General features: G+C 40.4%; 1 protein-coding gene across 1 annotated transcript in view; it reads right to left on the bottom strand.

Annotated features, from left to right (window-relative positions):
* The window catches only part of LOC125912785 (protein argonaute-4), a 40,983-nt gene extending 28,525 nt beyond the window's left edge, over positions 1-12,458 (bottom strand). Inside the window, exons 1-2 of the mRNA XM_049617527.1 lie at positions 12,215-12,458; positions 3,288-3,453 (exon numbers count right to left, since the gene is read on the bottom strand). Of these exons, the coding sequence (XP_049473484.1) occupies positions 3,288-3,453; positions 12,215-12,233 (185 nt within the window). The 5' untranslated portion in view covers positions 12,234-12,458. The remainder of the gene's footprint in view (positions 1-3,287; positions 3,454-12,214) is intronic.
* Between the last annotated feature and the right edge of the window lie 6 nt (positions 12,459-12,464).

Here is a 12,464-nt window from a genome sequence, read left to right on the forward strand (position 1 = left end):
ATATATATATATATATATATATATATATATATGTATATATACTGGACCACTCTGTATGCCGGCTCTAGTTACCTGGCAACTAGAGTATATGGTTTGAGATGGACAGATGAGCATGTGAGATTTTGGAATGTTAGAGTCAATGATAGCTCTATATCTCACCAACGTCTAGTGAATGTTACATGTGCGAACTATATCTTAAAAGCCAAAACATATTACAACTGGATAAGGCATTAATATTCCACAAATAAAATCTGTGGGAAAAGACACACATTTATAAATTCAATCACGCAACTGAAAAAAATTAATGGAGAAATGCAGTATCATATATTACCAATAAAAAAAGCTAACTTAAGAACAATACATTTTCATATTAGCAGGGTAATTCCTCATTTTACATTCTTTTTTTTTTTTTTAATTTTTTTTAATGTTTATTTTTGACAGAGAGAGAAAGAACACGAGCGGGTAATGGGCAGAAAGAGAGGGAGACACAAAATCTGAAGCAGGCTCCAGGCTCTGAGCTGTCAGCACAGAGCCCGACGTGGGGCTCAAACTCACAGACCACGAGATCATAACCTGAGCCAAAGTCGGACGCTCAACTGACTGAGCCACCCAGGTGCCCCCTCATCTTACATTCTTAAATTATAACCATAAATAGTTTTATAGTGAAGAGATATTTTCACCTCTGCTCTCACTTAATCTATGCAACAATTTTGTGAGACAAGTAGGCCAATGATTATTGTCTTCATAGTAAACAGAAAAAAAAAATACTACTTCATAATAAATAGAAAAAAAATACTTGGGGCACCTGGGTAGCTCAGTCAGTAAAGAGTCCGACTTCAGCTCAGGTCATGATCTCACGGTTTGTGGGTTTGAGCCCCGTGTCAGGCTCTGTGCTGACAGCTCAGAGCCTGGAGCTTGCTTTGGGTTCTATGTCTCCTTCTCTCTCCGCCCCTCCCCCAAACACACTCTGTCTCTCTGAAAAATAAACATTAAAAATTTTTTTTTAAAGAAAAAAAAATCAGCATAGGCAAGTGATCTGCCCCTGGTCACAGAGTGAATAAGTGGCAGAACTGCATGACCTTGGGCAAGTTACAAGAAACCTATCTGTTTCTTTTCATTTGTAAAATTATGATAATCACAATATCTACCACAAAAGTTTGTTGTATTAAGTAAATAAATATACATAGAATATTTACAACAGTGCTTGTCACACAATAAGCCTACTTACTCTGGTGTGCTCATGGATAGGACTCCGAGGATCTTCCTCTCTTCTGAATTATCAGATTTGTCCTCTTTACTGGATTATTTCCTTCAGCATACAGATATGCTATCATTTCTCTCATCTTCAAAGAAATTAAACTTCCTTGACCTGACTTCCTCCCCATTTGAACATCCCATTTCTCTGTTCCCCTTTGTGTCAAAATCCCTTAAAGAAGTTGTCTCTAATTGTTCTTTCCCTGTCTCTCCTAAACCTTCTCCACTTCTCCTCCACCAAAACTACTCTTGTCAAGGTCCCCAGTGAGCTCCACAATGCTAAATTCAGTGTTCCTTAAACATTAGATGATAAAGTCTTCCAACTTAAAACATCTTCTTCCCTTGCCTCCTTGTTCTGTCCTGGTTTTCACCTATCCCAGTGGCCTTTCCATGCCAGTCTCCTGGCTTCCTCATCTCCCTAATTTTTAAATATTGGGGTGCTTAGAGTCTTTTCTCTTACAGTCTTTTTTTCTCTAACCACGCTCACTTCCCATATAATCTTACCCAGCTCATGGCTTTACCACCAATATGCTGATGACCTTCAAATGTTTGTCACCAGCCTAAATCCGACCTCATCTATTCGAGTTCCTACTCAACATCTCCACTAGGATATCTAATAGACATCTCAGCCCTAACATGCCCAAACAGGTCTCCTGATCTGCCAGCCCTGTTGACTTCTCCCATAGTTTTCCCCATTCCAACAAGTGGCAACTCCATTTTTTCCACTTGCACAGGACAAAAACCCTGGGATCAGTCATGACTCATTTCTTCACTCATATCCCGTGTTTAATCCATCAGCACATCGTGCTGACACTACCTCCAAAAAATTATTAAAAACATCTCAGTTGCTCACCCCACCCCCATTCTCTATTTTCTTTCCCTGTTTAATTTTTCTTCATAGCACTTATCACCAACTAACACGTAATAATTTTTGTTTGCTGATTCATTTATTTTTGGTTTTCTCCCCTATTAGAATATAAGCTCCTCAAGGGTAGAAATTTTTGCCTGTTTTGTTCATGTTGTATTTCCAGAGCACAGAACAATACCTGGTACATAGTAAGCACTTAATAAAATGTTCGTTGAATGGATTAATGGTAGCCATTAACGGTAACTATTACAGTTGATTTCAGTTATATAATAGCCAAAAAATTAAGGGCTTGCATGAGATTAAACTGTACCAGAAAGCCATGTTATTGATCTATAATAAGAAAAATATCCAGTAGCATAAAATATTACACTTGACACCAAAGGCATTCTTAGAAAGCAAGGATCTTGATATTAAGGATTGTTGAATACGATGGTGTGAAAACAGAAAAAAGAAAATTGGGTGCTCTTAGCATTGTAAAGATATCTACTACAGGACTATGTCTTCACATTTGGTAAATTCCTGCCATACACACCAAAAAGGCTTAAATCATCTCATCCAGACCCCACTTGGGTAATGTTAGAATTAAACAGAACTTCTCTCTGAACTTCACTTTTTTCAATACTCCAAGATGATTCTTCTGTCTTTACACTTAAATTTTTCTCATGTCCAATACCAATACTTAATAATAAAATTAATTTTGGGATAGTTATTTTTTAAGATTTTATTTTTAATTAAACTCTATATCCAATTTCAGGATCGAACTTGGTCTTGACTCTTGATCTCGAGCCCCGAGATCAAGAGTCGCATGTTCTACCAACTGTGCCAGCCAGAAGCCCCAGAATTTTCAGATAGTTCTAGTTTCCTGTACATACTAACGCTTCACCTGTTTTTATTTTATTATTTAAATTTCTGCTACCATTGGACAATGAGAGTGACTTTCTCCTTCATTTGGTAAGTATTTACTGTTGGACAATAATGTACCCAGCACTGCTAGAATCTGTAGAGGATAACCAAGTATGAGACAACAGAGCTGCTATCAAGAAACTTACCATCTTAGAGAAAAAACAAAGCCTACATGATGAAAGAATTTAGAAAACAATATGATACATAATAAATAAATGATATACATTTAAATATATAGAAATCTACTCTTTCTAGTCCTTACCTGTTGACTCTACGAGGCCGTTTTTCTGGTTTAATATCCACATCATAGTGATACACATCTATTTTAGGAATCTGAACCTGAAAATGATTGGCTAACAGTCGAATTGGTTTCCCAACAGTTCCAAGGCCAGGACGACGAGGTGGCTGAAACAGGCTGGATGGAGGTCCTGAAGAGATTGAAAGGCATTTGATGTGCTATTTGGTCATAAAGGACAATACTACCTTCACAATCGTGATGATGATAATAATAATGGATATAATTATTGAGATCTTATTATTCACTGAACATACTCTGACATAAAGAGTTTGTGATATCTTTTAACCTCAGGTTTTCTAGATTTTTAAATATTTTGCCATATTGCTATCATTTTGATTATGGGAGACGTCAAAATTATATAGACAGTATGATGGTCTCCTCTCAGATGTAGGCTACTGTATAAAACTTCCTATGAGCATCAGGTCTGTAGCTACACCCAATGTAGCTCTACATTGTAATCTCTACACCCAATGTGGGGATTGAATTTACAACCCTGAGGTCAAGAGTTGCATGCTCTATGGACTGAGCCAGCCAGGTGCCCCCAAATTATATGCATTTTAAAATAAAACCATCCCTAAACTCTAGGGATCATCACCATGTTCAGGCTGGCGATCATCTATTAATCCCCCACAAACTAGCCTCCGTTATTATAGTTTGTACAGGCAGGAGATTAACAGCAGCTACATTTATTAATTTACTTGCTAATTTAGATAGTGAAACAATACCAATAATGTTAGACTTTATAACCTAAAGCTTATAACCTAATGTCCAGATTCTATCTGGACAATGTGACATTGCTTGATCATAATGTCTAGTTTATTCGTTTATTACATGTCCACCTGCACTATATATAGGTTATATATAACCTGTATAATTATCATATAGGAAAAAGAGTGTCTGCCTTCAAAGAACTTACAGTCTAGACCAGTGGTTCTCAGTGTGGGAGAGATATTATCCCCCAGGAAACATTTGACAAATGCCTGCAGACATTTTTGGTTGTCACAACTCAGGGGGTGCTATTGACATAGGGTAGGGATACAGCTAAACATCCTACAATGCACATGACAGCCCCTACAACAAAGAAGTATCCACCCAAAATATCAATAGTGCTGAGGGCGAGAAGTTCTGGTCTAGACAGGGCAGTCAACCCAAATTATTCCATTGATGGTTCACAAAACATTCCACAAAAAGAAAAGATTCCATAAGCTAAAGAAATTGCATATTGTCTCCCTTCTCAAAGTTTCAATGTGCATTATTGTATTAAATTCTCTAATGAGTTTTATAATAAATAAGGTTAATCATTTACCCAACTTATTTTTCCCCTAAATTTTCTCTGTTTTTAAAATCAAATACCTATCACTATTCAGGAGATAAGGATTTGAGGAAACACAGACTGAGTAATATTTATCTAAAAAAAACTTACTTCTTTTTGAGGATAATGTCAAGTAGACACTGGCCTAAAAAATAAACATCTTTTCTGCTACAAATAGGTGTTGAGTACAGTGGGCTGTGATTACAATGGAAAGTTACAACAGGTTCTTATTGCCAAGGTATTTCACCAAGAACAAAGGCAATTCAAAGGAGAGAAAACTTTGAAGCAAGAAGCTATTCTGGTTCAACATCACTTAGGAAAATCAAAGCAAACCCTTTAATGAAATGTGTGTTGACAGATCTCCGTATACTAATTTTTAAAGTATTGAAAATCTTCTCACAGATTAAATTCATGGTTCATTCTTCTTCTAAATTCTACTCCTTCAAAACTCAGGTAAGGTGTGACTTCCTTTGGAAAGCCTTTCTGGAAGGCTTCCAGACTGGAAGATGCATCCTTGGTGTATCCAAGACCCTCTGTATAAGGGAGTACATAGCACAAGTATGTAGAAACAATGTGTTAAATTACTGTCTCGGCCATCGGACTGTAAATTCTTAGAAGAAATGGACCTTCAGTTCACTGTTACCTCCTCAATATCTAACTCAATGACTATAGCACATCGTAGGAATTCAATAAATGTTGAGTTGAACAGTACAGGCATAGCTCATTTAGTTGCACATTATTGTGCTTTGCATATACTGAGTCTCTTACAAATTGAAGGTTTGTGGGAACCCTGCAGTGAGCAAGGCTATTGGCACTATTTTTCCAGCCGCAGCACTTATTCATGTCTGTGTGTCACATTTTGGTCATTCTCACATTTGAAACTTTTACATTATTATTGTATTTGTTATGGTGATCTGTGATCAGTGATTGTTGAGTTGCTGTTGTAATGGTCTTGAGGTGACACGAACTGCACCCATATGAGATAGCAAAGTTAATACAAAGATGTTGTGTGTTCTGACTGCTCCACTCACTGGCCATTCCCTTCTCTCTTCCTCTCTTTGAGCCTCCCTATTCCCTGAAACACGACCATACTGAAAGTAGGCCAGTTAATAACCCTATGATGGCCTCTAAATGTTCAAGTGAAAGGAAGAGTCCCACGTCTCTCACTTTCAATCGAAAGCTAGAAATGATTAAGGTTAGTGAGGAAGGCATGTGGAAAGCCAAGACAGGCCAAAAGTAGGCCTCTTGTGCCAAAGACTCAGCCAAGTTGTGAATGCAATGGAAAAGTTTTTGAAGGAAATTAAAAGTGCTGCTCCAGTGAACATGCGAGTGTTAAGAAAGCAAAACAACCTTATTGCTTATATGAAGAAACTCTTAGTGGTCTGGATAGAAGATCAAAATGAGGGTGCCTGGGTGGCTCAGTCCGTTAGGCGTCCAACTTCGACTCAGGTCATGATCTCACAGTTCATGAGATCGAGTGCCATGTGGGGATCTGTGCTAACAGTGTGGAGCCTGCTTGGGATTCTCTCTCTCTCTCTCTCTCTCTCTCTCTCTCTCTCTCTGCCCCTCCCAACTTGTGCTCACTCACTCTCTAAATAAATAAACAAGCAAACCAATCCATCAAAACAGACACAAAATTCCCTTAAGCCAAAGCCTAATCCTGAGCAAGGCCCTAACTCTCTTCAATTCTGTGAAGGCTGAGAGAGGGGAGGAAGTTGCAGAAGTGAAATTTGAAGCTAGTAGAGAGAGGTTGGTTCATGAGGTTTAAGGAAAGAAGCCATCTCCATAACATAAATATGCAAGGTGAAGCAACAAGTGGTGATGTAGAAGCTGCAGCAAATTATCCAGAAGATCTAGTTAAGATAATGAATGAAGGTGGCTACAGATTTTCTATGTAGATGAAACAGCCTTATACTGGAAGAAGATGCCATCCAGGACTTTCACAGCTAGAGAGAATAAGTCAATGCCTGGCTTCAAAACTTCAAAAGGACAGATGGATTCTTGTTAATGGCTAATGCAGTTGGTGACTTTAAGTTGAAGCCAATGTTTATATATCAACCTGAAAAACCTAGGGTCCTTAAGAATTACACTAAATCTACTCTGCCTCTGCTCTATAAGTGAAACAAAGCCTGGATGACGACACATCTGTTTACAATATGGTTTACTGAATATTTTAAGCCCACTGTTGAGATTTACTACTCAGACAAAAAGACTCCTTCCAAAAGATTACTGCTCATTGACAATGTACCTGGTCACCTAAGAGCTCTGACAGCCGTATACAACAGGATTAGTGTTGCTTTCATGCCTCCTAACACAACATCCATTCTGCAACCCATAAATCAAGGAGTCATTTTGACTTTCAAGACTTACTATTTGAGAAACATTTTGTAAAGCTATAGTTGTCATAGTGATTCCTCTCATAGATCTGGGCAAAGTAAATTGAAAACTCTTTGGAAAGGATTCACCATTCCCAATGTCATGAAAAACATCCATGATTCATGGGAAGTGGTCAAAAAAATCAACACTAACAGGAGTTTGAAAGAAGTTGATTCTAACCCTCATGGATGACTCTGAGCAGGTTAAGACTCCAGTGAAGGAAGTAGCTGCAGATGTAGTGGAAATAGCAAGAGAACTAGAATGAGACGTGGAGATGTGGCTGAACTGCTATAATATCATGATAAAACTTGAATGGATGAGAAAGGAATTGCTTCTATAGATGAACAAAGAGGGGTGCTTAGGTGGCTTGGTCAGTTAAGCATCCAACTCTTGATTTTGGCTCAGGTCATGATCTTGCAGTTTGAGTTTGAGCCCCATGTCAGCTCTGTGCTGACAGTGCAAGGCCTTCTTGGGATTCTGTCTCTCTCCCTCTCTGCCCCCCACCCCCCTGGTCTTCTCTCTCTCTCTCTCAAATAATAAACACTTTTTAAAAATAGATGAACAAAGAGAGTGATTTCTTGAGATGGAATCTACTCCTGGTGAAGATGCTGTGAAGATTGTTGAAATTATGAGAAAGGATTTAGAATATATAAATTTAGTTGAGGGGTTGTGGGAGGAGGAATGAGCTAAATGGGTAAGGGGCATTAAGGAATCTACTTCTGAAATCATTGTTGCACTATATGCTAACTAACTTGGATGTAAATTAAAAAATAAATTATTAAAAATAAAAGTATATAGAGCTATCACACATTAAAAAAATTTAGTTGATAAAGCAGTGGCAGGGTTTGAGAGACTGACTCCAATTTTGAAAGAAGTTCTATTATAAGTAAAATGCTATCAAACATCACTGCATGCTACAGAGAAATGATTTGTGAAGAGTCAATTGATATGGCAAACTTCATCATTGTCTTATTTTAAGAAGTTGCCATAGCCACCCCAAAGTTCAGCAACATCACCCTGATCTTTCAGCAGCCATCAACGTCAAGGCAAGACCCCACACCAGCAAAAAGATAATGACTCACTGAAAGCTCAGATGATGGCTAGCACTTCTTAGCAATAAAGTATTCTTTAAATTTTTTTTTAACATTTATTCATTTTTTGAGAGTGAGAGAGACAGAGCATGAGTGGGGGAGGGGCAGAGAGAGTGGGAGACACAGAATCAGAAGTACGCTCCAGGCTCTGAGCTGTCAGCACAGAGCCTGCCGTGGGGCTCCAACTCACAGACTGCGCTGAAGTCGGATGCTTAACCAACTAAGCCACCCAGGCGCACCGCAATAAAGTATTCTTTAAAGCATGTACTTGTTTTAGACATAATGCTATTGCACACTTAGACTACAGTATAGTGTAAACGTGACTTTCATATGCACTGGAAACCAAAAAATTCACTTGACTTGCTTTATTGTGATATTCACTTTATTGTGGTGGTCTGCAACTGAACCCCTAATATCTCCAAGGTATGTCTGTATCAATCATCTCTAGCTCTAGATAGAAACCAAACAGAAACCCAGTCAGTCCTAAAACCCAGGAATTGACTATTGTTTTTCATTAAAGCAAAAGTGCATAATTTATACTAAAAATATTATTGCTTGGAGTTGAGTTCCACTTCTGGCATAGAAGGGATATACTCTAGGTGTGGTAAGACATTTAAAAACAAGGTAAGAGATAAATAATAAATAATATCAATGGTGATAGTCATACTGAATTCACCCAATTAAATCATAGACAAGTCAGCCCTGCATATTCCAAGGTACATTTAAGCAATCACTGTATCATAAATCCAGCTTTAGGATAGAAATTGAGAAACAGAATTTTGGAGCAAATTACTTGCCCAAGCACATATAGCTTTGATTTTAATTTGTGACTAGAATTTAGGTTTCCTAACTCCCAGCCCAGTGCTTTTTCTTCCCAATGTACTTCACAATCCTGTGGTATCTATATTTCTCTGAAATACTTGACATCAAAAGGGAAAGAGACAGAGGAAATGAAAGAAATGGGGTTAACGGAGAAAGATAGATAGTGTGTTCCTTTTCTTTGGTAGCAGAGAAAAGCGAGGAGGTGAGTGGTCATTTCTTTGAATAAGTTTAGGAGATTTATTTAGAAAACTATAACCTAAAATGTTCCCAAAGCTGATTTCTTTGAATTTAGCAAATTGCTTACAAAGAAAGTAAAGCATAGTGGCTATGGCAAAACCAAACTGTGTAGGTTTCAACCCTGGTTTTACCACTCCCTAATTGCATGGCTTTGGGCCAGTTTCTTAGTCACTGTGTGCCTCAGTTTCCTCATCTATAAAATATGGGAAGTGTGGTAATAATAGAATCTATTTCATAAATCAATTTTGAGGATTCTATTAGATAATGTATACATAAGGCTTACCACAGCACCTGATAATAGTAAGTGCTTGATAAATGTTAGCTGTTATGATTGTACTTGAATAACTGATACAGTCAGTGCTCAAAGGTCCCTGGGCTTTATAATGGGGGTATCTCCAAAATTTAGTGAGAAAGTCAGAAAATTACATCTTCTGAAAAGGAAACATTACTCAACACAGATTGCAGGAAGTCAACCTTAAATGAAGAAGAGGGCAGGGCACCTGAGTGGCTCAGTTGGTTAAGCGTCGGACCTTAGTTCAGGTCATGATCTTGTGGTTCATGAGTTTGAACCCCACATCAGGCTCTGTGCTGACAGCTCAGAGCCTGGATCCCGCTTCGGATTCTGTGTCTCTCTCTCTAACCCTCCCCCAGTCACACACACACACACACTCTCTCTCTCTCTCTCTCTCTCTCAAAAATTAATAAAAATTAAAAAAACATTTTTAAAAAATGAAGAAGAGGGCAATAGACTAGGAGTCAGATGACCCAGACTCATCTGCATTTCACCTCTCAGCCTTGAGACCTTGAAGTCACTTACGCTCTCTGAATCTCTTTACTCATCTGTAAAATGGGGCTAATGCCTGCCTCACCTACCTCTCATAGGATCAAATGAGCTAAGAGCTATGAAAGCACCTTCCGGACTGTAAAGCACTGTAAAAATAAACATAATTAATATAGCCAAAATAAATGGTAATCTAACTGAATACATTTCTAAGTTATTATTGCCAGAAACCAAAATGGGGTGAGGGGAGAGCATAGTAAGATTAAGAATGCTTCAATGATTTTCAAGTGAGGAGGGCAGAAAGCACTAGACCAGGGTGTTTGAACAAAACTGAAGTGCCTCTCTCTTGGTCCTAAGACAGCCTGGATAAAATATCCCACAAGACTATCAACTCCCTTTGCTCCAATTCTATGCTCAGCAAGCAGCTTATTATTAATTGGGTTTCCAAGATACTGTGACACCAGAAAAGGAGTTTGCTAGACAGCAGACAAGAAAATATTCCAGTCAACAGGAAAGATCTATGTGACATTTTAATATATTCATTTGTGTCTTTAAAGTGTGATTAGTGAGAACTTTCCACAATCCTGAGCAAACTCAGTCTTCAAATCTGCAAAAGCTAAAACCAACCAAAAAAACAAAGTCCCTAGGCCTCTCCTAACTCTACCAGGTTGATCTTTTCCATGAAATTCAGTTTGTATACACAGTTACATAGTCTCTTCCAGCATCAGTCATAAAATGCAACAGTTGCTTCAATTATGAATTACTAACAGGGAGGGAAGAAGAAACATTTGTGGAATACCTACAATGCATTAGTCTCCACAATAAGACTGCTCACATACATTTCATTCTCACAACAATCTTGCAGCACATAATTATTATTGCCCTCATTTTATAGATGAGGAAATGAAAGTTCAAAGGAATTAAGTAATTTGCCCAAGGTTATACAACTATTAAATTACTAGATTGGATTTGAACAGAAGTCTGTTACATTCCTAAAGACATGATCATGCCTTTAGCCGGGGGACATAGCTGAAGGAACCCAGAGTAATGCTCACATTGAGGTTTATCAAATAATATTAATGTCACAAACCAATTCATTTTTAAAAGGCATATGAAATTTGATTATGTGGGCCTTTAAAAAATACTTTAAGCAGCCAATTAAGGTAGGGTTTAATCACTCAGCTATGTAAACAAGTTCTAAGTAAACAAACCCGCAAAGTTTCCAAACTCAAAAGGCAAAGTGAATTTTCCATCCACTAAAAAAATGAAGTGCCCTACAACGAAGTCCACTATGTAGACAGGGTTTGATATTAAAGTTAATTCTATCACAGCCTCTAAACCCTGCCCTACTTAGCCGAGGCATTAGAAACCTGGTGCGGTTTGAGGTGGGAGCACCAGGTTCTCAGTCTGCAGGGCAGCTGTTATAACCTGGAATGGTTCCTTTGGTTTGGGCCAACTGGGGGAGATAAACAGAGGTCATTCATAAAGATGGGGAATTACAGTTTCCAAAGCACTTTCCCCTTATTTGATCCCCACAACCACCCATAACCCAGTGAGAAGAGAACTCAGGGCATTAAAGCTTATGCTAGAACGGGCTCGCTGGTAACTCACCTGTCACTAAGGCACTAGCCCTGATCACTCTGGGACTGTCGCACAGACTAAGAGAGGCATAGGACCATATTTCCCAAGACTTCAGGGCCTTCGAGAAAGGGAGGGTACTTTGCCCCTTGGCCTTTGGGGGTCATAAGAAGTATTTGGGCGAAGTTCTTCTTCCTTATCTGAGGGCTCTGGACTGTCTACCAGTGCAAAGAAAAACACGGGTGTGGCCCCATGCTAAGAATACCCCTGGCAGTTCAAGGGGGTCCTTCCTGGTCCAGTCCGGGCCAGGCCTCAGCTGAGCACCTGGCACAGATCATTTCTTCTGAGGACCAAACTGGACTGCCTCAACCCTGGAGCGCAGACCGCCCCCCCTGAGGTTGGGTTAGGTCTCCCCTCCCCCTGGGAACCCGGGTCTCCATCCTGGGCCTGCCTCCCTTAGACCTCGAGACCTGGGTTGTCTCTCCAGGCTGGGGCGGGGTCTCCGCCCCCCGAGGCCCGGGTCAGCTCCCTCTGCCTTGTGCTGTGGGGCACGGATCCCCTTCCCCCAAGCCTGACGGCCCGAACCCAGGTAAGCAAGGGCCGATGGGGGACACGCGGAGCGACGGGCCCTCCCGCGCGCCCGCCCACCAGTCCCGGGGCCGCGACCCGGCCCCGGCCCGAGCGCACTCCTCACCAGGTCCCAGCGCCTCCATGGCGGCGGCGGGGGCCGCCTCGCCCCGGTCCCCGGCGCCTCCCGCTCCGGGCCCCGCCGCCGCCGCCGCCGCCGCCGCCGCCGCCGCGTAACGCTTGATCTCCGGAATATTGGCGCTGGGGGGGCGCCGCGGAGGCGCGGGCGCTGGGCAGGGGGCGGCGGCGGCGCCCGGCCCGGGGACAGGGACCCGGCTCCCGCGGCTCTTCCGGCCTCAGCGACAACAAAAACAATC

This window comes from Panthera uncia (genome assembly GCF_023721935.1).
Source record: "Panthera uncia isolate 11264 chromosome C1 unlocalized genomic scaffold, Puncia_PCG_1.0 HiC_scaffold_4, whole genome shotgun sequence".
NCBI classification, from domain to species: Eukaryota; Metazoa; Chordata; class Mammalia; order Carnivora; family Felidae; genus Panthera; species Panthera uncia.